The sequence below is a fragment of the Erpetoichthys calabaricus genome, chromosome 11, assembly GCF_900747795.2.
Source record: "Erpetoichthys calabaricus chromosome 11, fErpCal1.3, whole genome shotgun sequence".
In the NCBI taxonomy this organism is placed as follows: Eukaryota; Metazoa; Chordata; class Cladistia; order Polypteriformes; family Polypteridae; genus Erpetoichthys; species Erpetoichthys calabaricus.
In genome coordinates this window covers 144,693,633-144,719,765 of record NC_041404.2, presented here as the reverse complement: position 1 = coordinate 144,719,765, position 26,133 = coordinate 144,693,633, and the positions used below count along the sequence as shown (strand labels likewise).

General features: G+C 45.1%; 1 protein-coding gene across 4 annotated transcripts in view; it reads right to left on the bottom strand.

Moving 5' to 3' along the window:
- Positions 1–26,133, bottom strand: part of trrap (transformation/transcription domain-associated protein) — a 227,557-nt gene that overhangs the window by 13,684 nt on the left and 187,740 nt on the right. For 2 of the 4 annotated variants that reach the window (XM_051933672.1, XM_051933673.1), the window contains 9 exons: positions 24,505–24,696; positions 23,144–23,339; positions 22,791–23,056; positions 18,589–18,689; positions 10,046–10,247; positions 9,421–9,582; positions 6,412–6,502; positions 2,278–2,477; positions 1,452–1,713 (listed from right to left, as the gene is read on the bottom strand). In XM_051933672.1, coding sequence (XP_051789632.1) covers positions 1,452–1,713; positions 2,278–2,477; positions 6,412–6,502; positions 9,421–9,582; positions 10,046–10,247; positions 18,589–18,689; positions 22,791–23,056; positions 23,144–23,339; positions 24,505–24,696 — 1,672 coding nt within the window. Of the gene's footprint in view, positions 1–1,451; positions 1,714–2,277; positions 2,478–6,411; positions 6,503–9,420; positions 9,583–10,045; positions 10,248–18,588; positions 18,690–22,790; positions 23,340–24,504; positions 24,697–26,133 lie in introns of all 4 variants that reach the window. The other 2 variants (XM_051933670.1, XM_051933671.1) reach the window with 1 other exon arrangement.

Here is a 26,133-nt window from a genome sequence, read left to right as displayed (position 1 = left end):
AAATATTACCTCCTGTACAGATCTTCTGCTTTCTTTTTTTTTTATTATTTTTCACCCTGACATCACAACTCATAACCCCTCCCGCTGGCTAGATAATTCTGCTGAGAAGGCTCAGGAGCAGGAGATCATTCATTTATAGTGGAGATTCATGCAAGTATTATGTCCTGTATAGATCTACTGTTTTTTGGTTTTTTTATTATTTTTGACTTTGGTAATTGGATTCTTCTTCTGGTTTATAGACTGCACTTGTTGTCGTGGACTGCATTTTAGGCAAATCCTTTTTTTGCCTTTTCATGCTATGTTAACATTTTGCTTTTATCTTTATCTTGGCGATTCAAGACTTCCTGTTCGGCCATTAGTCTATTTACAGTTTTCACAGTGAGCTTACCTGAACCAGACCACTGGAACAGCACTCCTCACATGGAGAGATGAGTGATCCAGTCCTCTAAATCAATGGTTTAAGTAAAACCGCCTGGAGAAGTGGCATATAACGGTACACAGTGTATCGTTAGCACCCTGTCAAATTAACAGTTTGTAGACACCCCCACGGTCACTGGCCTGATCCCCAGCAATAATGAGACCATGTCACAGTACAGTGATTTTCAGTCACATTACAGTACTTGCATTACCTTAGCGAGTCAAAGGCAGTTGGGATGCACTCCCATGGTCCCAGTTGTGTAGTCTTACATACCCAGGGGACTCGATCCAACTACTCTACGACTCGATCAGACAAAAATCAAACATTGCATTATTACCTTCACACAAAAAAAGTTTGAGAACCGCTGCTCTAAATAAATGCAGTTAGACTGGACTCTAGCGCTAAAATAACAGGTCAGAGTTGCCATAGTAGCAAGAAAACTAATTAATAACGATAATGGCATGATTGTCTTTATTTATAAAATTGTCATTCTACTTTTATTTAATGCCTAATTCAGAACACTTACAAGATACGACCTTTCCTAGCTATAATTCCAAAGAGAGAATTTACCAGCCAGCCCAGCTAGCCTGGGAGAATACAGGCCATAACTAGAATGGGGGCCGAGTTGTGGCTGAATAGGATTGGTATGATGTAAGAAGTCGGCTTATACTATTGGCCACGAAGGTACATCAAGGAAGATAAAGACAGAGGTGACAAAGAAGCTTTTGGGGACATTCTGGTCAGGTCTGCATAATTAAGGGTATAAAGGGGGTCACTCTAGGACCCCTACTACGAAAAAAATATTGTCAAGTCCACAATGAACTGACCCACACTGCCAACAGGGAACAGACTTTCCAACCAGGATGACCAAACAAAAGATTAGAAACTGTTGTCCATAAACACCAAGACCCACTAATCAGAATGACCATGCCAACAGAAAGCCACATAGACCTGGCACAATGCTACAAACGGCACAGTCCACTGCCCACCAAAACCCAGTGAAGTCTAACTTTGCCCCCTCAGTGCCACTGACCTGTAGTGAACTGGCTCTTCATCTTCTGAAACACGGGATCCTGAGCTGTGGCTTGTGCCCGTCGCGCCAAAGACTCTGAGGCTGCACTCGAGAACATGGTGGAGACATTGGAGACGTTCTCGAGGCCAACGCCGAAGGTGCTCACCAATTTCTTGACAAAATTCATGGTGTGTGTGGTGATCCTGGCATCGGACACGGCACCGCTTTTCTCAAAGGCGACCGAGTAACACTTTGCCAAGCCTTGCTGCAGCTGACGGAGGACCTTGAAGAAAGAGCGAACACAGCTAATCAGGAGGCCATAAAGGGCACGAGGGTCTACAGAAAGACACAGAGGAATTAAAGAATAACGGCTGGCAGCTTTCCCTTTCCCATGAGAGACTAGCAAGCATGTGCCTCTAATGGCATCGAGGAATTTAGCAAATTCAAGGGGAGGTCATCAGGAATACCATTTGCTGGTTATTTATTTTCACCCCTAGGTGTCAGTAATCCTGCCTCTTAGTTCAAAATGCTGCCACTGAGAACGTGATTTTGCACTTCCAAACACCCGACCAATTGATCCTCTCCGATTGATGCCAGGTTGACGTTTCTTTCATCCTTAATTATGAGGTATCCGTAGTGAGAATCCAAGTAACAGCTGCCAGGCAGAAAACTGAACAAACACAAAACGCGATGGAGGCCCTAAATATCAGCTGAGGAAGCTGTGCCACTCGCGCCCTGAATAACCGGCAACAGAGCCCTTTGAAATGCTAAATCTGCTGGTACTGGAAACATGAAAGAGTCACCAAAGAGAAGAGAAGTGTGAGTGTGTGTGTGCGACAGGCGTTACCTCCTCGTGCCAGTTCTCCCTGAACCAGACCATCTGGTCCACGATGCCCTCCAGGGATGATAGGAGTGTGGGGTGCAGCTCCCGCTGCATGTGCATTATGCGGCTGCAGCGCCACATGGGGGCCGTTGCACGGATGGGTCCGGGATCTGACGCAGAGTGGGCTTGTACCCCCACTGAGGTGGGCTGCTGCTGGCCAGAATCTGAAAAGAAGGAAAAACACCATTTAAAAAAAAAAAAGAAATCAAGAGTTTGTAAAGGGCGGCACGGTGGCGCAGTGGGTAGCGCTGCTGCCTCACAGTTGGGAGACCTGGGTTTGCTCCCTGGGTCATCCCTGCGTGGAGTTTGCATGTTCTCCCCGTGTCTGCGTGGGTTTCCTCCGGGCACTCCGGTTTCCTCCCACAGTCCAAAGACATGCAGGTTAGGTGGATTGGCGATTCTAAACTGGCCCTAGTGTGTGCTTGGTGGGTGTGTGTATGTGTCCTGCGGTGGGTTGGCACCCTGCCCGGGATTGGTTCCTGCCTTGTGCCCTGTGCTGGCTGGGATTGGCTCTAGCAGACCCCCCGTGACCCTGTGTTCGGATTCAGCGGGTTGGAAAATGGATGGATGGAAGAGTTTGTAAAGCATATGGCAGGACTGATGCTTTCATTCTACAGCGAAGAAAAAGGTAACTTAGCCACCTGGGGACAGGCAGTGCCATTGTCCGGGTAACAAGTGCCTCGCCCTTAAGCTCTTTTAGTCCTCTAAATGTACACAGCATCATTGAGTGAGGAGCCCCCTTCACCCCCAAAGCCTTCAGTTCTCTAAATGTGAAGGCCATCAGCCAAGTAGGGGACTTGGCCTGAGGAGAGTTGATCACTAAATAAGACATGCCAGTCTATAAAGGCTATGTCCTCCTGGACACAGTGGTCACAAGGTGGTGAGGACACTTTGAAAGCGTCAATCCCGTAGTGCAGTACATGATGCCCTCATAATTTTTTATCACTTTTCTAGCATGGCACACAATGTTCTCAAAAGATGGCCAAAGGTTTGTGGTCACCTGATCATCCCACCTGTATAAGCGTGCTGAACATCCCATTCCAAAACCATAAGCAATAATATGAAGTTGGTTCCCCTGTAAACATCTTTCCCTCTTCTGGAAAGGCGTTCCTTAAGATTTTGGAGTTTTCTTTGGGTATTTGTGCCCATTCAATCAAAACATCCTTTGTGAAGTCAGGCAGAGACGTTGGACAAGAAGAACTGCCTCGTGATTGGCGTTTTAATTCATGCCAAAGATGTTCATCAGGGCCTCTTGAGTTCCTCCATGTCTTTATGGACCCGGTTTGTGCACAGGAGAACGGTTATGATGGGACAGAAAAGAACCTTCCTCAAACTGTTAGCACAAAGTGCACAAATGCACAATCGCCTAAAATGTCTGTGTATGCTGTAGCATTCGGTATGAAGCAGCCGGCTCACACTGCCATGCTTGCCCTTTTCGTTCACCCAGCTCACCTATCAGCTACCCCAGCAAGATGTGCAGTCCTGGCACCGGGCAAGTCTTCTTTTTCCTAGTGTTACTCCCAGGCGATTGCAGAGTCGGTGAGTAAGAATTTGACTGGACTCTGTGCGTGTGACAATAAAGACCCTAACAGTATAAACTCATCTTTCTGACCGTGCAGTGGAGCAACAGCGAGTCCTGACATCACACAAAAATCACCAAGACAGCTTAGAAAGTCAAATAACTAAAGGCTTTTCTTTTTCCTGGAAAACCTCAAAATGAACTTTGAGCAGCCATATCCTAGTTATGTTTACTTTGTCTCAGTGGTTTTGCACGCTGGTTTGTGCATTTAAGCATAAGCAATTATCTTATTTCTATAATCCTTGCGTTCTTGTGTTAATCGATAAAATTGCATTATCCTGTTAAAGACGAATGTGTTTCCCATTAGCTTGATTAAAGCCTAACGGCTAGAAAGCCTACTCCACAAGCCTTACCAAAAGTCACAATTATTGGCTCTGCCACAAGAGAAGCCAATAATTAAGTAATAAAACTCAGACATTTCCTACACTGCTGCTCTCTTAAAAGCACACACATTCATAGCTCAAGAATCTGAATTTGTACTGGGCTCACATACGTCAAGTCATAAAGATCAGCAAATCACGGGCCGCTGATAGGCTAACTGGCCTATTGGATAATAACAACAGGGGAGAAAAAACAGGCGATTGGTCAGTTCACCTCCATTTGTAGCCCAAGCAAAGGTAGGTCTGTTGGTGGGCCTGCAGAGTTTAGGTGGGGTTTCAAAGCTACAGTGGAACCTCGGTTTGAGAGTAACTTGGGTTACGAATGTATTGCAAGATGAGCTAAAATTTTTAATAAAAACGAGCGACATCTTGCAGTACGAGTAGTATGTATACGCTTTATCTGCTGAGCGTCATGTGATCACAACTGAGCTGATGGTTCTTCTCTGTCTCTCTCGCTGCGGGCAATCGTCTCCTATTCTCCGTCTGAGTCGGCGTGCCTCACTCATATAGTCAACATCTGTACGAGTGTATACTATTTACTACAGCATTGTGACTGTGTGTGTGTGCTGTGACGTGCGAGTCCCCGTCTTGTACCCTAAAACACGAAGTGGAGTCTCAGTACTTTAGCAACACCAGCTTTATTCATCTTGTAACAACAACAGCGCGGCTATTTATTGTAGCGGGATCTGCCACTCTCCTATACACAGACACAGCAGTCGGGCAGGGCCGTGCCCAAGTAGTACTATCAGACGGTTGTGGCGAGCGCCCTCTTCTATGCGGTGGTGTGCTGGGGAGGCAGCATTAAGAAGAAAGACGCTTCACGCCTGGACAAACTGGTGAAGAAGGCAGGCTCTGTTGTTGGCATGGAGCTGGACAGTTTGATATCTGTGGCAGAGCGACGGGCGCTCAGCAGGCTCCTATCAATTATGGAGAATCCACTGCATCCACTAAACAGTGTCATCTCCAGACAGAGGAGCAGTTTCAGTGACAGACTGCTGTCACCGTCCTGCTCCACTGACAGACTGAGGAGATCGTTCCTCCCCCACACTATGCGACTCTTTAGTTCCACCCGGGGGGGTAAACGTTAACATCATACAAAGTTATTGTTTGTTTTTACCTGCATTGTTATTACTCTTTAATTTAATATATTTTTGTATCAGTATGCTGCTGCTGGAGTATGTGAATTTCCCCTTGGGATTAATAAAGTATCTATCTATCTATCTACTGTGCCCTGCACATTTATAATGTTCCTTGTTCCTTGTATCACCCATCGATGGCAGCGCTTATAGCATGTCCGCGATCTTTTCGGATTCACTTTTACGGCGAACTGCTACAGCGCTGGGAGACTGCGATTGCTTTGGGACGCTCTTCCGCGTGTCGTCCCGTTGGGTGGAATCCCACAAGAGTTTAGAAAGTCACTCACACCAGCCATGATTCTTTTCAAAGGTAAAGTGCAGGATCATTTGTTTTATGTATTTTTACTTTATATTTTATATTAATCATTTTTATGTGAATAGTTTTGGGTTGTGGAACGAATCATCTGAGTTTCCATTATTTCTTATGGGGAAATTCACTTTGATATACGAGTGCTTTGGACTGCGAGCACGTTTCCGGAACGAATTATGCTCGCAAACCGAGGTTCCGCTGTACTGAAATGTTTGGGGGATTGATGGGCACCTGGGGCACAGATACTTTCTATTTGGAGTTTGAAATTTAACTGAGTAAGACTGAGGCCTGTATCTTTTGTGCTGGTTTACTACACAAATGGGTGTCCTCAACCTTTCCCCTCTGGGAAAACTGCATTTTTATTGTCCCTACTGCAGTGTCAAAATGTAAATAAAAGTTTAAAGGTTTTTTTTTTTTTTTTTTACTACAATTCCCTGTGTGCCTGCCTACTAATAACTGCTATGGTCCCCAAACTACAATTGTGGTGGAGTTGTCGATTTCGTGATGATAATTCCATGGCACCATTAGCTGTGGTCAAGGACTTGTCCTGCTCTCTATGCATTATTTTGAAATCGCGTATGTTGGGATTGAGGGTTCTCCTCAGGCAGGATGCATAAAAATGCTGACAACTACTGATCATGTGATCACTACACCCCCCTCCCCAGTCCCCCAGCTCAACCTCTGCTGCCATACCACTCTTGTAGCGCTCCCTCTGCTCAATCTTCAGGGTCAGGTACAGCGTCCGGATGGGGAAGTACACAGCTTGAGGAAACACCCGTCCAACCTGCAAGGCAAGAGAGGATGGCATAGAGAATCAGAAAGAAAAGAGAAAAAAAAAAAAGGACTGCGGCATCAATAAAATCAACAGATGAATAATACATAAAACTCCATCAACAATCATCGGCTACTGCTCGCGGAAACAGGTTCAATCTAATTTAGAGTTACTCTACTGAGGAAATCTGACAGGGCAGAGTATTAAAATGCAGTATTTATTATGTGATATACATGAGCAGATGGCTTCAGTCTCATTATGTCAGCTTATCGCTCATCAGCAAGTGCAAAAATGGCTGCAAAATTTAGCAGTAAAGAGCGAGAGAACAAGACAGGCAATGGAGAGCACTCTGCACTTGGTATGCATACTGTGTGTGCGTGTATGTGTATTATATATATATATATATATATATATATATATATATATATATATATATATATATATATATATATATATATATTTATATAAACTGCTCAGAATAATGAAAGGAACACTTTTGAATCCAAGTATAGCATCAAGTAAATGAAACTCCTGGGCTATTGATCTGGTCAGTTAAGTAGCAGAGGGGCTTGTTCATTAGTTTTAGCTGCTTTGGTGCACTAGAGGGGCAACACTGAGATGACCACCAAAACAGGAATGAATGGCTTAACAGCTGGAGGGAGGCCACTGACATTTTTCCCTCCTCATCTGTTTTGTCACTCGTTTTGTGTTTGGCTATGGTCAGTGTCACTACTGGCAGCATGAGGCCATACCTGGACCCTACAGAGCTGGCACAGGTAGTTCAACTTCTCCAGGATGGCACAAGGTTAGCTGCATCTCCCAGCACAGTCTCAAGGGCATGGAGGAGATTCCAGGAGACGGGCAGTTACTCTAGGAGAGCTAGACAGGGCCCCTCGTAGAAGGTCCTTAACCCATCGGCAGGACCCACCACTATCTGCTCCTTTGGGCAAAGAGGAACAGGATGAGCACTGGCAGAGCCTACAAAATGACCTCCAGCAGGCAGGCAGGCCACTGGTGTGAATGTCTCTGACCAAACAATCAGAAACAGACTTCATGAGGGTGGCCTGAGGGCCCGACGTCCTCTAGTGGGCACCGTGGAACTCGATTGGCATTTGCCATAGAATACCAGAATTGGCAGGTCCACCACTGGAAAACACTTCCGGCATCACATGTAATGCAATCGATTACACATATGTCAAGGTATAGAGCGGATTCTTTTGGTTCAGATTGCTTCATCCAAACGGGAGTTACAACAAAATATTCGGGGCCTCTTTCGAGTGAATCTCCCTGTACAATCCACCAAGACACTAAATGCCACAGGTACAAAAGTCTGAGCACGCTGTCTGTCGCACAATCCGTATCAGATACAGAAATAACACGTGAGCATGCTCACACATAAACCTGCGAGTGTGATGATGCAACGGACAGCGTGCACAGACTTTTATACACCACAAACTTTGGACTTTGTTATACATTTTTATAGCCTTGCGTGGAGTTGGCATCTTGTCCGCGTGGGCATTCCGATAACCCCACATAGTCCAAAGACATGCAAGGTTAGGTGGATTAGCAATGCTAAATTGGCCAGAGTAGGGGGGGCTTTTGTGTGAGCACGTTTACCCTGTCCAGGGATTGTTCCTCCCTTGCCACCTGCTGCTTGCTGGGATATGGCCCTGCTTCATCACAACTCTGCAAGTTTAGAACGTGGATGGATGGTTTCACCGGTCAGAGGAATTTTATGGTCTGATCTAAAGATGTTATTTATGAAATATGTCTTCCCATGGTGAAACTTGGCTTTTCATTATGGACACCACTATTGTATGCCGTTTGTGATTCAGGGATGCCAGGACGGTGCTAGGCAAGACGACTGGGAGTGTATGACACGTGATGCCATTACCATGATGATATAAAAGATCAGTGGCTCCAGCGCTGACCCCTGAGGGACACCATTTTGAATAATTACCCAATTCTAAAAAATGCCCTTCCCATAACCCTTTGCTTTCAGTGTTGGAGCAAACATGAGACAGTTACAAGTAGAGAGGTGAAAGTCACTGCTGTGAAGACCCTCTTAGTGAAAAGGAGGATCCATTAAAAAGGTAGCTCAAGACTAGGTGGCCCAAATCGGTGGAGACAACGACAAGAAAATAAACTGATATTAACAAGGGTGAGGGGACACGGTGCAGTGCATGACTGGTAAAAGTGGTGTTGGTTAGGCAGGTTTAGTTTAAAACAGGGGTCTCCAACTCCAGTCCTGGAGAGCTACTGTGGCTGTAAGTTTTCATTCTAACTCTTTTCTCAATTAGTGACCAGTTTTTGCTGCTAATGAACTATTTCCCTTTATTTTAATTGACTTTTCTTGAGACTCTGACTACTCAATGGATTCTTTTTTCCTTAAACGGCTCTTAAACATAAATTTGATGTGACGTGAGCCAACAGATGACCAACTAAGGTTGGGGCCTCAAACTCCAACCAACTTCACTTCATTCAGTTTCTAAATTTGAAGCCAATTCTCGTTTCTAATTAAACCCGTTATTTAATTCCATGGTACTCAGACATTTCCAAAACTGTTGATTTTCTTTTTTAAGAGCTCTGGCTGTCAAAATGTTTTGTGGACCTGAGCAGATCAACCTTACTGAGGCCTTCACCTTCCTTTATTTTCAGTTATTGCGTGATGGATGCAGGTGGTTGTTTATGTGTTGGTTCATTTTGTGTCTTGATATTGCTTGGTTGCTGATTAAGGAACCCGAGTCTTAAGATGTGCATCAATTAAAATTAAGGCAAATTACCAGCAAAATCTGGTCACTAATTAAGAAAAGGGTTAGAATGAAAACCTGCAGCCATAGTAGCTCTCCAGGACCGGAGATGGAGACCCCTGGCTTAAAACAAATTCACCCCGGGAAATGGCACTCAAGTCAAACGTTTCAGGCACTCACCTGGCTGATGAGGTTGAGAAGCGGCTTGCCTTCTGAGCCCACCAGGCACGTGAGCAGCTGAGGGATCCATGCAAGCCACTGAAGGGGTGGCACACCAATGCAGTACTTGTCAACGGCATCAGCCAGTGTATTCTTGTCATCGAAGCTGAGGAGCCACAGCACCTGTAATAAGACGAGAGAGGGAGTTCAATTCAGTTTGGCTCAGTCGATTTTGGTGTAGTGTTCTTCACCGGGATGCAAGAGCTGAGCGATATGACACAAGCGCAGACTTTACAAATTACTAATTAAATAATAAGTACATAGAGCAATGAAGATACAGTATGTTGAAACAGACAGATTGATTAACATAAATGGAACCTTAAAACTTGTGAACATTAAGTCATCCCCAAGCTATGGCCAGTTGACAATAGAGGAGGGAAAAAAAACAAAAATTCCAGTCAGCAGCATTCCTTAGAAAATGTAACTTCTGGAGGGTCCACAGTCAGTTATAACCAGGGTGGGGTGGCATGTCAAGAACATGAGAGACCAGAGAGAGAGAGAGGGAGAGAGAGAGAGAGAGAGGAATGGAGGGAGGGAGCAGCAGGATGATGGCTGCTCAAGCGTTACCCAAGGTCCTCTGGCTCACCTTGGCTAGGTACTTGCGGGATTTGCTCTCGTTCTGATGCCGACAGGCATGCAGGTAGCAGGTGATGGCAGACACACCGAGGTGCAGCTGGCGGTCTTTTACAAAGATGTTCTCCAAGTAGTCTCCCCACATGGCCCAGGCCTTGACCAAGACATCGTGCATCTGGACTGCTGCAGAGAAAGCCTTGTTTGCCTCCTCAGACCTGGGAAGAAGTACAGATGGAGTGTTACTAAAGCGCTCAGAAGCACTAGCTGGCTTCTTGAATTAGTCTAGTATTGACTATACCAGCGGTTCCCAAACTGTGGTAGTGGTACGCGGAGCCTTTTCAGGTGGTACGTATCGTGGTCCCTGAAATTTAAATTATCTGTGCAAAACCCTTTATGACAAGCCTGTTGTGAGCAAAAACCAATGAAACTGTTTAAATACAGTGTCGCTGACGACACTGCTATCGTGGGCTGCATCAGGAGTGGGCAGGAGGAGGAGTATAGGAACCTCATCAAGGACTTGGTTAAATGGTGCGACTCAAACCACCTACACCTGAACACCAGCAAAACCAAGGAGCTGGTGGTGGATTTGAGGAGGCCCAGACCCCTCATGGACCATCAGAGGTGACTGTGTGCAGAGGGTGCAGACCTATAAATACCTGGGAGTGCAGCTGGATGATAAACTGGACTGGACTGCCAATACTGATGCTCTGTGCAAGAGAGGACAGAGCCGGCTATACTTCCTTAGAAGGCTGGCGTCCTTCAACATCTGCAATAAGATGCTGCAGATGTTCTATCAGACGGTTGTGGCGAGTGCCCTCTTCTATGCGGTGGTGTGCTGGGGAGGCAGCATTAAGAACGCCGCCTCACGCCTGGACAAACTGGTGAGGAAAGCAGGCTCTATTGTTGGCATGGAGCTGGACAGTTTGACATCTGTGGCAGAGCGACGGGCGCTGAGCAGACTCCTATCAATCATGGAGAATCCACTGAACAGGATCATGTCCAGACAGAAGAGCAGCTTCAGCGACAGACTGCTGTCACCGTCCTGCTCCTCTGACAGACTGAGGAGATCGTTCCTCTGCCACACTATGCGACTCTTCAATTCCACCCGGGGGGGTAAACGTTAACATTATACAAAGTTACTGTCTGTTATACCTGCATTGTTATCACTCTTTAATTTAATATTTTTTTGTATCAGTATGCTGCTGCTGGAGTATGTGAATTTCCCCTTGGGATTAATAAAGTATCTGTCTATCTATCTATCTATCTATCTAATACGTGGATTCCCAAATTTAGTGTGGTGTGAAATTTCATCATCTGAATAAAACAAACCTATTATTCGAATCAGTATTTAGTTCATTTATCCATCCATCCATCCATTTTCCAACCCGCTGAATCCGAACACAGGGTCACGGGGGTCTGCTGGAGCCAATCCCAGCCAACACAGGGCACAAGGCAGGAACCAATCCCAGGCAGGGTGCCAACCCACCGCAGGACACACACAAACACACCCACACACCAAGCACACACTAGGGCCAATTTAGAATCGCCAATCCACCTAACCTGCATGTCTTTGGAATGTGGGAGGAAACCGGAGCGCCCGGAGGAAACCCACACAGACACGGGGAGAACATGCAAACTCCATGCAGGGAGGACCCGGGAATTGAACCCAGGTCCAACAGATCTCCCAACTGCGAGGCAGCAGCGCTACCCACTGCGCCACTTAACGCTACCATAATTCCGTTTCGCGGAAGTCAACTTCTACTTCTTCACTGTTTGAGCTTTTGGTCACTAGATGAAAGCACAACGCCGACACTATTGAGTCTTCGGTAACTCTGCCTCACACAAACCGCTCGCGTTTGTTGTTATACGTGCACTGCCGCTGTATCGCATCATAGTCACTAGATCTAAGCACAAAGCCGATACCATTTCGTCTTCAGTAACTGCGTCACATACAGGCCGAAGGCAGGATTTAGTTTTTTGGGGCGGAATTTATCAATTTATGTACATGCATACATTTTTTCATTAATTTTATGCATAATTTCTTCCAATTCTTTAACTTTTATTCAGATTTCGGGGCGGTTGTAGTCAGTGTCATGAATTTGCTGTATATTAACTAATTAAGAATTAATCATTCATTGCAGTACTTGCTTTTTAATTTTTTTGTTAAAAATTTGGGTGGAACACAACGCAACTCACTTAACCTCAGGTGGTACTTGAAGTCCAAACGTTTGGGAACCCCTGGACTATACTACAGCTTACTCCCACTGACAAGCCTGTGATCAGACTGCTGGTGTTTGATTTTGGGTTGGGTAGTGTTATGACATTCATATTTCTCTTGAGCTTCTGTAAAGTTTTAGTTTCCACAAAAAAATGTATTACCCATCCTTCCATCTATCTATCCTATATTGCCAAAAGTACTGGGACACCTGCTTTTACACACACATGAGCTTTAATGACATCCCATTCTTAAAATGGAGTCGGCCCACCCTTTGTAGCTCTAACATCTTCAGCTCTTCTGGGAAGGCTTTGCCACGAGGTCTAGGAGTGTGTTTATGGGAATTTGTGACCAGGAGAGCATTTGTGAGGTCAGGCACTGATGTTGAACATGATGGCCTGGGCTCACTCATCGTCTCCAAAGGTGTTCTGTCGGGTTGAAGTCAGGGCTCTGTACAGGCCAGTCAAGTTCCTCCACACCAAACTTGCTCCTCCATTTCTTTATAGACCTCGCTTTGGGCACTGGTGCGTATGCAGTCATGTTGCCATCCCCAAACTGTTTCCACAAAGTTGGCAGGATGAAATTATCCAAAATGGCTTTGTATGCTGAAGCATTAAGAGTTCCTTTCACTGGAACTTAGGGGCCAAGCCCAACCCTGGAGAAACAACCCCACACAATAATTCCCACCCACCAAACTTTACACTTGGCACAATGCAGTCAGGCGAGTACCGTTCTGCTGGCAACATCCAAACCCAGATTCGTCACTCCAGAGGACACGTCTGCACTGCTCTCAAGTCCAGTGGCGGTGGGCTTTACACCATTGCATTGCACTTGGTGATGTACGGCTTGGCTGCAGCTGCTCGGCCATGGAGACCCATTCCATGAAGCTCTCTACACTGCACTGTTCTTGCAGCTAAAGTTGGCGACTTCTGCCCACTGTGCCCCTCAGCATGCGGTAATTTGACGTGGCCCATCACTTCGTGGCTGAGTTGCCTGTTGTTCCCAATTTCTTCCACTCTGTTATAATACCACTGACAGTTGACTGTGAAATATTTAGTAGCGAGGAAATTTCACGAATGGAGTTACTGCACAGGTGGCGTCCCATCACAGTACCACGCTTGAAATCCCTGAGCTCCTAAGAGTGACCCTTTCTTTCACAAATGTCTGTAGAAACCGTCTGCATGCCAAGGGGCTCGATGTTATACACCTGTGGCCATGGAAGTGATTGGAACACCTAAATTCAATGATTTGGAGGGGCGTTCCAGTACTTTTTGGCAGTATAGTGTAGCTATTATAGCTACAACAAGATACCCGCAAGTTAAACCACACAGATGCCAGATGCCAGTCTTTCATGGGGGTCCCTACTTTTCAGTAGCAGATGCATGGTCAATGAAGCCATTGTAAGTGGAAGAAGCCATCTGATGGTAAGGGAGCACCTCCCACTGGTTGAAAAAGCGGCTCTGAGCAGAGCTCTGAGTGACGCCTCCTTCAAGATCCTGCCGCTTATGCGAAGAGCATGAATCAATTTGGTAATTAAGAAGGGCACCTCACGGGATGGAAGAGTTGGAGCATGTTGGCACTAAATCCGAAGCGCGTCCCATCCAGCCAATCAGACAGATCATCAACAGGCCACCAGGCAGGCTGAGGACTTTAATATCATAACTCACAAATGAGCGTCTGTAGCAGCTTGCCGGACCACTCAGGCTCTTGTGGCAATGTCGGATGCGCACGAGCCGATGCCCATTCAGCAACCTTGCCTGTCAAAGCAATGCTTTATAAAATGCTCATCTGGCCCATTTACTAAAAATGACTTTATCCATTGTGTCTCGAAACTGCCTTCAGGTGTCACGCCTTTGCGAATGTTGCAGATTACACGGCGGACGACTGATAAATTGCTTACTTTATCAGTGGCTTCTATTTCTACAGCGGGCTTTGTCTCCTGTCCTCACCGTCTCTCCTTTCCCTGGGCACCATCTATCATTCTGACACATCTGATGACTCTCTCTGCCAGTGCTCGTTCACCCTGTCCACTTGGGACTTCCATGCAGAGCAAACACAGAAACCTGGTGACCCCCCCCACCAGCTCTACACCTCTAGTGTACCAGCAGAAGCGAGGGAGGTGCCCGGCAGGTGGCCACAGACTACACTACTGAAAAAAAAAAAACAGTTAAAAGCCAGCTTGTCCCAGGTGGAGGTCAGCATTGCCCACGGCAGACTTCCTGGCACAGCACAGCTGGGCAGAAGCACAAAGGGAAAAGAGACAGCAGGCTTCCGAACGCTGCGGCCCAAGCAGCCGACGGCGTGCCATCGATTTCTCAATGTAATTGTGCTCAGGTGGAAATGCCCTAATTATTAATCTGCTGTCATATTGATTCTTGGCTGCTCGGCCGCTTATTTTTTTTCCTTCTTCTCCCTTTTATAATTCATTCTTGTTCCCTCTAAATGATCTCTTGTCAGGAGTTTTAACCGGCAAAACTTTATTAATCAAATAGCTTTTAAATAAATGATTAGGCGAGAGCAAGGCAGAACGTGTCGACCCCCCCCCACCCCATACCTATCAAACGCAAAGCAAACCTGGGGGCGGCACATTTCTCAATTCTCTAGGCCTGCTGGGAAGGCTGACGTCCCATGGGCACGCTGGGTGGGCTAACTGGGTGAGCCGCATTCCAATGCACAGATAATATGGCCAGCTGGGCATAAACCCACCAGAATCTGACCTTAAACCTGTTTTGAGGTCGGCAAGACCCCAGGCAGCTATGATCTCCAAGTTTCTTACACATTTGTGGTACTTTGATGTATAAAATAACGACTGAACAGTAGAGCCAGCGATCCACTAAAGAGAGGAAACCAAGGGCAAAGTTGAAAGGAAAGAATGGCATGATGGCAAGGAGATAAAAAGGAACTACACCGTAAGGAACTTTTTTTTTTTTTTTGCCTGTGCTGCTTACCTAAAGTCATCTAAGTTGGCATTTTGTAGTTTGAATGCTGCAGAGACATGCAAAAGGCAAATCATTTGCCAGTCACGACAGCTTTGTGATAAATCCTGTGGTTGGCAGCGTAACCTTCCCTTCAAAGGGGACACTTCCTCTTCTTGTTTCTGATGATGTATGCATGCTCGATGTTGGTGAACAGCTACGTCACATGTGTTTTCAGTCATTTCAGTGTGGTTGGAGATACATATTGTGAGAAGCCTAACTGTGAGTAGCAGAACAAGCTTTTTGACATATAAGAGGCGCAGTAGTGGGCACAATTAACCAGTAATACACCTGTTTCAGTCAGAATCAGCCACAGCATTAAAAGCACTGATGGGTGATGTGAATCACATTGACCATCTTTTTCCAGTGGCATATGTCAAAAGGTGGGATGTATTAGGAACAGTCAGTTCTTGAAGGTGATATGTTAAAAGCAGGAAAAACGGGCCAACGTAAGGCTCTGAGCAACTCTGATTAGGGCCAAATTGTGATTGTTAGGTGAAAGGGTCAGAGCTTCTCCAAAACGGCAGGCCCTGTGGGATGTTCCCAGCATGCAGTGGTTAGTACCTACCAAAAGTGGTCCAAGGAAGGACAACTGGTAAACCAGAGGCAGGATGATGGGCATCTAAAGGTCATGGATATGTGTGGGGAACGAAGGCTGGCCTGTCTGGTCCGATCCCATAGAAAAGCTACTGTAACACAAACTGCGGGGCATGAGAGTAAGGTGTCAGGATGCAGAGTGCTGTGTAGCCACAGACTGGTCAGAGTGCCCATGTTGACGTCTGTCCAGAGCTAAAAGAGACTACAGTGGGTACGTGAACATCAGAACTGGACCATGGAGAAATGGAAGGTGGCCTGGTCTGCGGAATCCCGTTTTCTTTTAGATGACGTGGATGGCTGGGTGCGTGTGCGTCATTTACCTGGGGAAGTGAAGGCAACAGGATGCATTATGGGAAGTAGGCAAGCTGGTGCTCTGGGCAATGTTCTGCTGGGAGACCTTGGGTCCTGGCATTCATATGGATGTTACTTTGACACATACCACCTGCCTAAAGATTGTTGCAGACCACATACACCTCTTCATGACAAATTGTCAGCAGGATAACGCACCCTGCCACACCGCAAAAAATGTTCAGTGATGGTTTAAGGAACATGACAAAGAGTTCAAGGTATTGACTTGACCAACCAAATTCTTTAGATCTCAATCCAACCAGGTATCTGGGGGGCATGCTGGAAAAACAAGTCCTGTCCATGTAGGTACTACCTCCCAACTAAGAGGACAAAAAGAATCTGCTGCTAATGACTGGGTACCAGATACCACACAAAACCTTCAGATGTCTTGTGGAGTTCGTTTCTCGAAGAGTCAGAGCTGTTTTGGCAGCGCAAGTGGGGACCTACACGATACAGTTAGGTCCATAAATATTTGGACAGAGACAACTTGTTTCTAATATTGGTTCTGTACGTTACCACAATGAATTTTAAATGAAACAACTCAGATGCAGTTGAAGTGCAGACTTTCAGCTTTAATTCAGTGGGGTGAACAAAACGATTGCATAAAAATGTGAGGCAACTAAAGCATTTTTTGAACACAATCCCTTTATTTCAGGGGCTCAAAAGTAATTGGACAATTGACTCAAAGGCTATTTCATGGGCAGGTGTGGACAAGTCCGTCGTTATGTCATTATCAATTAAGCAGATAAAAGGCCTGGAGTTGATTTGAGGTGTGGTGCTTGCATGTGGAAGATTTTGCTGTGAACAGACAACACTGTATTAGGTAGGCGGTGTTAATGTTGTGGCTGATTGGTGTACAGTCGCGGCCAAACGTTTTGAGAATGACACAAGTGTTGGTTTTCACAAAGTTTGCTGCTTCAGTGTTTTTAGATCTTTTTGTCAGATGTTTCCATGGAGTACTGAAGTAGAATTACAAGCAATTCAGAAGGTTCAAAGGCTTTTATTGACAATTAGATTAAGTTTATGCGAAGAGTCAATATTTGCAGTGTTGGCCCTTCCTTCTTTTTCAAGACCTCTGCAATTCGCCTTGCGCATGCTGTCTGTAAATCAACTTCTGGGCCAAATCCTGACTGATTACAGCCCATTCTTGCATAATCAGAATTGGTGGGTTTTTGTTTGTCCACCTGCCTCTTGAGGATTGACCACAAGTTCTCAATGGGATTAAGGTCTGGGGCCATGGACCCCAAATTTTGATGTTTTGTTCCCCGAGCCACTTAGTTCTCAATTTTGCCTTATGGCACGGTGCTCCATCATGCTGGATTGTTCATTGTTGGTCACGAAAGTGTTCTTGGATGGTTGGGAAAAGTTGCTCTTGGAGGATGTTTTGGTGCTCAATCCTCAAGAGGTGGGTACACCAATTCTGACAAACTCCAAGCATTGATTCTGCAAGAACAGGCAGCCATCAGTCAGGATTTGGCCCAGAAGTTGATGGACAGCATGCCAGGGCAAATTGCAGAGGTCTTGAAAAAGAAGGGAGGGCCAACACTGCAAATATGGATTCTTGGAATTGTCAATAAAAGCCTTTGAACCTTCTGAAATGCTTGTAATTCTACTTCAGTATACCATAGAAACATCTGACAAAAAGATCTAAAAACACTGAAGCAGCAAACTTTGTGAAAACTAACACTTGGGTCATTCTCAAAACTTCTGGCCACAGCTGTGCAAATACATTAGACTGGTATCTACTAGAACTGCTGGAATTTTGATTCATATCTTGTAATGGATTAGTGGTCATACTGCCCACTCCTACTCTGTGCAGTTAGTACTAAAGGGACATTTTAGAATCCTCAGTTAAACTAACATGAATCCTCCCATCCATCTTCAAATCTTGCTATATCCTACAAGAAAGCTGGAGATTATCCCAGCAGGCATAGCGTACAAGTCAGTAGTAATCCCTGGACAAAGTGCCAGTCAGTCATGTCTTAAATGTATTTTTATTCACGGATAATGTAAATTCTCTTTTTTATACTTGTGACTTCTCCAATTTATATTATGGTTTGACTGTGTCAATGCTGGCAAGCTACATTTAGGTACAATTAGCATCTGTACCAAAGCAGAGCCATACAGCAAAGGATCTTCCCTACGCAAAGGCCTGCATACTAAAAGGTCTTAATCTATGGTGACCACTCACGACCAAGGACACATTAGGCTTGTTTTGGGTTAAAGGGCAGCGAGAAGGGTCACAGAAATTAATGATCTGTAGCGGAAAGCTAGGCCCAGTCTGCAACCGATCACCGCTACACTCTAATCATGTCAATGCGGATATACAGTATATTTTCTACATCTCTACATTAGTAATGCACCGTTCAAAATGCTGGAGCAGTCACGCCTCCTCTGGACACCACGACACGGGCTGCTTACTTGTTAATCTGTGCCAGGAACATTCCCTTAAGCGCATAAAACTCTGCTGTCATCTCTTTGGTGAAGTACTTGAGGTTTGTAGACTCAATGACCTCCAGACCCTGGAAGGAGAAGAGACAAAAATCAAGTGAAAGGCCTGCCTGTCCGGAGTCGGCCAAGTCTGTGGGCCACTGCAGTTATGAGAAGGTATTGTTAAGAAAGGATGAGCCTGGCTTAACTCTGGACCTTGGCGGAAAGGTTATGCCAAAGTGTGTGTGTGTGTGTGTGCGTGCGTATATAGTCACGTGGAAAAATTGGGTGCACTACACCCCATGGAAGGCTTTTATCTGTTTTAACCTACGTGGAGATATCAAGATTTGACCTTCATTGAAACATTACCTATAGGTAAAGATGGTACAACAAGAATCACACTCACATTCCGTAATTCATCGTGTGTCTTATATAAATATAAATGCTAATTTCACACTTGGGAAAACTAAGGACACCCCTAGAAGTATCAAAAGCTCAAATACCTCAGATTAGAATCGGGTGCAAAATATTAGAACATCATTAGAGTGGCTCATCTGGACTTGTCCTCTTATTTAAATCTGACACATTTAGTTTGCTCTTTCTTGTCCAGGTGTGTGTTATAACCATGCCAAAACTCAAAAAGAAGAACCTGATAGCAACACGTTTGGGGTTGCTTTGCTGCATCAGGGTCTGAATTCATTGTGCAACAAGGGAGCTTGAGGAAAATGTGAGACCATCTCACATTCTGGTTCTGGAATGGCCAAGTCAAAGTCCAGATCTGAATCTCATTGAGCTTCTGGGCGGAGGAACGGGGAAGGGTTTGTGCATGCAAGACACCTCTTAAAACACTGCACAGCTGAACGAATTTTGCATGCAATTGTGAGAAAAATCTTCTCAGTGACTTGCACTTGCAGACAGTTCTAGTGAACGCTAACTTGAGGCAAGAGAGTTCAGCTGCAGGCATGACAGACTGAAGCCTCAGACAGATTCAGTGACTTGAGACACGCTGAAGCCCGTAACACGATGACGACGCCCCTGTCAGCAGCATCTCTTCGACTCCGCCCACTTTCTAAGAGCCACGCCCCCATGTTTCAATGGAGTACTGACGCCCGCCATCTCGATTTCAATCCCTTTCTGTTTTTTGCTCTCCAACCTGTGGAATCGGCAGTTTTAGAGGCCTGTGTATTGAGCATTTATTAAACTTCTAAGCTATTGAGGCCTCTCAGTAATGCAACCGAAGCAAAAACGAGACGTGATCTTTTGAAGAGAGACAGAGAATAAGAGACATTTTCACGCCCTGCAAGATGGTCAAGTCACGTCATACTTACAACCTTTGGAAGCAAGTCCAATGAGACGGTGACTTTTGCAAGTCACGCCCTACTTACAACCGTTTTCAAACAACACCACAGTCGTCGAACCTCTCAGTTGTTGGAATGCTTTTGGCAGACACACTTCCTGTGCTCTCAGCTCTTAAAAATTTTACACATTCTAGATGACATGTCAACGACTAAGCGAAGAAGAAAGGGCAGGGCATCGAAAAAAGACCCAAAAGCGTTGGAGAAAAGGCGGCAAAAAAGAACAAAAACAATCTATGTGCAAATTCTGAAAATAAGGAAAGTAATAATCAGTTTGTCCCGTGAGACTAGACTTTGTGCCAAGAGATTTAACAACCGGGGACGGAAAAAGACAAAGTAGAACGTCGTAAAGAATTCAAAAAACGTTGGTGCGATACACATGCAGAGCAGGTTAGAGATAATGGAAGTAGGAAAATTCAAAAGTCTCAAAAAAAATAATAGTAAAGATCGCATTAGCACAAACAAACGGAAAATATTACTCGGTGAAATAACGGACCAGCGAAAAGAGATAGAATAGTGTTTGAGGATGTCTGGGGGAGAAGAGAGACAAGGCAGTGAGACAAAAGAACAGCTGCTGTACAGGCTTTTAAATGTTCAAAGCGCCGCACGAGATGCAGCAAGCCAGCAGCTGATCGAGCAAAGAGGTGGTAAAAAAAATTTTTTTTTTAAATGTATTTGTTTCCTATTGTCTCGCCATTTAAGAGGGGGGTTTCGGAGGAGCGGCCGCGTCTCCTTGGGGTGTGTTCAGCCCCCCTCTTCACAACACGAGCGGCAGAGACGTGAAGTGGCTGGCACGTAGTGCAGGCTGGGGGGGTTGGCAAGCGAAGTGAGCAGGGGGTAAGCCCCCTAGTAAATAAAATACTTTAAAAATAAATACTGTCAAGACTCAGTTAACCACGTCCAAATTAACGACATCGACACAATAAATGAAATTAAACAGCTTCGAAAAATCCCGGTGTAAGTGGTAGTTTTATAGTATTAATATTGTCATTATTAATATTGTCGCTGGCGGGTGGGTTAGGGGGCTAAGCCCCCTAGTGTGTGTGTATGTGTGTGTTTTGGGATATATATATATATATATATATATATATATATATATATATATATATATATATATATATAGTGGACTCTTGACTTACAAACTCAATTCGTTCGCGAGGGTTGGTTGTAACTCAAGTTGGTTGTAAGTCAAGACTATTTTTCCCATAAGAAATAATGGAAATACCCATAATGCGTTCCGAACCTCCCACAGCAACACTTACTTAACCTTTTCATAATAAAAAAGGGTTGTATAATGTGCATAATTTACCAAAACACTTTCTAATGTACTAACCAAAAAGTTATAAAAAGTGCCTAGCCTACCAGAAACAACAATTTCATACTGTACTCACCATTTAATTTGACATCTTTGGATTGCAGGAAGGGAGGAGGAGAATGAAATGGAAGGTGGTTATTGTTTGGAATGAGCCTCCTTATACAAATCATTTCTTTGTAAAATTGTCGAGATGGTAGATTTCGACATGCTGTACATATTAGTGAGATCGGTCACATGAACGCCACTCTCATATTTCCGCACAATTTCCTTCTTCATTTCGATTGTGATCGCTTTCTTTACCTTCGTTACCTTCTCTTCCTTCCTTAGCAATTATCGAAATAAATTATATAAATCACTGCACTGACCGAAATTATGTCCACAAACACATGTATCTGGGCTCCGACTGACGCTTACGAACGCTCTCGGCTGTTTGTTTACAATCGCACAAGTGGATACACGTGACCGCATTCGGGTCGTAACGCAAGACGTTGGTCGTAATTCAAAACAAAAATTTTTGGTCGTAAACCAAATTGTTCGCATGTTAGGCCGGTCGTATATCAAGGGTCGACTGTGTGTATACCGTATATATATATATTTTCCCCAAAATTCAACATAACGTTGTTTATGTGAAGAAATGAAATTAATCAATTTTCTATTTGCATTAAAAATGTCTACTGAATAAAGCTAGTACATTATTTAACTGTACAGTTGCAAAAGACGTAAAAACAAACGTCTTTGTGTTTCTCACATGACTACAAAAAGGTTTCGGGCCCCATAGTGTCTGAAGTGCTTGGATCTGTCGGAGCCCTAAAACTGTCCTCACTGCAGCTGGATTACTTCTCACTTGAGGGGCAATGCCAGCTATTATAGCCAAGGGAGAAACTTACCTTTTTATTTTAAGCAGACGGCAATGGCTGTTCATAAATTATTGCAAAGTCAAATTTTCATCTTTTGTTCCCCCTCCAATTACATCACTTTTATCTACAGATATGTTTAAATGAAGATCAAATTTTGATATGTCCACTTATGTTAAAAAAATTAAAAAATAAAAAACGTCACAAGGTGCGCTTACTTTTTCACAAGACTGTACGTCACACGTCACCGAGTGGCATTTTTCCGCCTCCATCTTTCTTGCTTGTTTTAGTCTTCATGCCAAGTCAGCTGGATGGCATTTCATTATTCAAAGCTCACACAAATATTCAGCGTATGGGCTGCATCACTCAGCATTACCCAATAACTCCCACAACCACCCGATTCAAACACAGGCAGACATATTCATCAAATTGTCGTAGATGACCCATTAAGGGTTGAAGGTGAGTTTGTGTGTCTCACAGCTAATACCAGGCTGACAATATATAAAGGACCGATAGTGCCATCAGAATACAAGTTCTTTGGGCACTGGTCAGTGGCAGGGGCCGTCTGTCTGAGTACTGAATGTTTTTACTGACATGATGTAACTGGAAACGCTGGAAATAAGACCTAACTTGGAGTGGTCGGGTCCTTCAAGACAGAGGAGCCCTTACCTGCATGCACTCGTTCTTTCCCATCACACCAGCAAGCTGCAGGTAGCACTTAACCTGCTGTCGGATCTTCTGGAAGCAGTCAACAATGGGCACGGTGGGAATGGTGTGGATGCGGCTCAGGATGTCAAGTGCCACATTGACCAGTCCTTGCTTGCGTGCGATCTTCCCATACTGTATAATGGCGGAGGCAGACGCGTGCACCCCCAGCATGGCGTTGTTTGAGCTGGGGTCGTGTTGCGTGCTGTTATCATAGGCACCGACGATCGCTGCAAGATGTAAAGGGGCAAAGGTAATCAAGAAGGTCAGGCAGCAACCCCAAGAGCTCACGCTCAAACACACGCCCCAAATCTCACCTTGATAGTGGTGCTGCCGCCACATGAAGATGCTGCTCCAGTGGGACAAATCATCCGATACAATGGGCAACCGGTTCCTCCAGGTCTTCACCACGGTCTTCATGTCATGGAGGCTGGTGTTCCGGCCCAGGTTGGCAGGCTGCAAGCCCGCAATGATCTGTGCTGCTTCCTGCAGCTCGATGATCTGCTGAGCGGCCTGTTGGGAGAGACAGCATGAAGGTTACAGACAACGGCAGAAACCACCATCACCAGTAGCATACGATGACCGTCTCAAACGGGGCCATAAAGATCTCGTCATGAACCAGAAGCCCCTGCTTCACCGTTAGGTGGCGCCCGCCAGACTGCATAAACTCTGGAGGAGGAGGAGGAGCTGCAGCTGTCGGCTGGGGGCGATTTGCACACTTCTGATTCCCACTTTCAAAAGATAAATGCCTTAAATAGGCCTCAAATTTACAAAAGTAAATGTCTTGAAACAAAATAAATTAGCTGCTATAATATTTTTCACAATTATCGGTATCATCAGCTCATGCAATGTTATAACCTTCACTCTCGGCTTCCATTCATCATGTAAATTTAATTTTCTTGCAGGTATTTAATCAAACAGTATCTGATCCAGGAAAGTAATTACCTTCGCTCTAAACTTATTGCTATAATCCAGTCACACTGCGACGTTCCTGTCGTGGAGAGTTTACGCTGGAATTTCTGCAAACCGAGAGTGTCAGTAAACAGGCCGCTAATGTGTCCCCAAATGTGCGAAGGGGGCAATCAGCAGGGAGGACTGCACAGAGGTGGGCAGGAGAGTGCCCTTAGTGGGGCAGCTTGCAGTTACTCCCAGGTGGGTGTCTATCACAGGAAACCTCAGTCCAACTTAGATATGCCAATTAATCAATAAGCAGGAGTGTTGAAAAGCAATAATTAATTATCTCTACATACAAACCATGAATACAGAGGAGGCTGGGAGCATGCGCTTATCAATCCTCAATAAACCATCCAGATTGGGAACCGAGGGCAGCTGTGCAATGGGTGGCACGTTGGCACCACACTGGAACAGTGTGCGGTTTGTAATAGTGGCTGGAGTGCCAGTCCTGCAACCAACCCCCCCAGGTTTTGCCTGTAAGTTGGAGGACCTGCTTGAGGGGCTGGATGCACGTTAACTTCAGGTTAAGGGCCTTGACTCAAGGGTCCAATGGAGTGGAGCTCACTTCTGGCGTTTACGGGATCCGCACAGACCCCTGGCCTCAAAGCCCCTACTCTGCCCCAACCACTAATAGGATGTGTGAAAAAAATGAGACATACAGCCTGGCCAGGAGCGCCAATAAGGCCAAAGTCCGACCTCAAAAGTCATCCCGGCGACCACGTACCTGCAGCAGAGGGGTGTGCACATGCGACACGATGTGAGGAAGCCTCCTCCACTCTCTGATCGCCAGGCTGCTGGCCATTTCAACCAGACGCTCGATGAAATTCAGCTGCTGCTCCTCCGGGTGGCAGATGGCCAAATAGCCCCGGTACATGTTCACCTTCCAGGCCATCTCCTTGGGGCAGCTGAGTTCAACCTGAGGAACAGGCAACAAAACAAGCAGTCAGGGATGGCCATTCCAGAGAAGAGATGGGTATGTGCAGCGTCAATCAGAAGTGCTCTGCCACTTGGGAGGTTTCATATTTTATTAATATACAACACTGAACCACAGTGGATTTAATTTGCCTCTTTTGACAAAGATCAACGGAAAGAGAGCTCTTTAATGTCAAAGTGAAAACAGGTACAGTGGAACCTCTGGTCACGAACGTCTCGGACCACGCACAAATCGGGTTACGACCAAAAAGCTATACACACACACACATACATAGTGCATTCAGTGAGAAGTCAAGCAAAATGACACCTTTTATTGGCAAACTAAAAAGATTACAATATGCCGGCTTTCAAGGCAGCTCAGGCCCCTTCTTCAGGCAGGTTGTAATCATTTATTAAGGTGATGAGATCTTTGCCTGAAGAAGGGTCCCGAGTTGCCTCATTGTAATCTTTCTAGTTAGCCAATAAAAGGTGTCATTTTGCTCGACTTCTCACTAAATTCATAATGGCTAACACAGTACAACACCCTAGCACTGAAAGTATTCAAACCCCTTCACCGATTAAATTTTTTCCCCGTTTCCACCTTGTCATTTTTATTTCACCTTATACAATTTCTTGTATTAGGAATTTGTTAAGTTTTCGCATACCCCTTGGGGTCAGAGCACAGGGTCAGCCATTGTACAGCGCCCCTGGAGCAATTACAGGTTAAGGGTCTTGCTCAAGGGCCCAGCAGAGTAGGCAGTGACTGGGATTCGAACCGGCAACCTTCTGGATACCAGCGCAGATCCTTAGCCTCAGGGCCACCACTCCGCCCCAATTCTGGGGTATTGACTGTTCCTTGTTGTGGGAAAAGAATATTGATAAAGCAGGGCCCATTATTTCTACTGTCTCGGCTTCTTCTATCAGAAGACAATGAAGAACAAAGTCAGAGAAACCAGGTAAAGTTCTCACGCCTGCTGAGAGGCCCAGACATAATAGCCTTAAAGTGTTGGTGCCATTCAAAAAAACAATCATAGTTAAAACTGACAAAAGTAGTTGGCATCCACCATACTTTACTCAATACCACAGACACTTTAAATTTAGGACTTGATAAAATTGTTTAAAAAAATAAATCAATAAAACATGAAAATGGCAAAAGTGGTGGGACCCTTAAATCTCAAGCTCTTTAGCGGAGGCCCTTTTAAAGCAGTAACTGCAATCCTACACTTTCTATGCTTCTGAAGGAGCAAAGTGCTCCGGTTCATTTCAGTTTGACGGGTTCCTTAGCCCAACCTTTCAATTGATGTTCAATTGGATTCAGATCAAGACGCATTCAAACATTCAATCACTTAAATTGTTTTAGCATAAGGTCATAACATAATAAAACTGAATAAATTAGTGAAGGCATCTGAATACTTGTTGAAAGTGCTGTATATTTAATAGG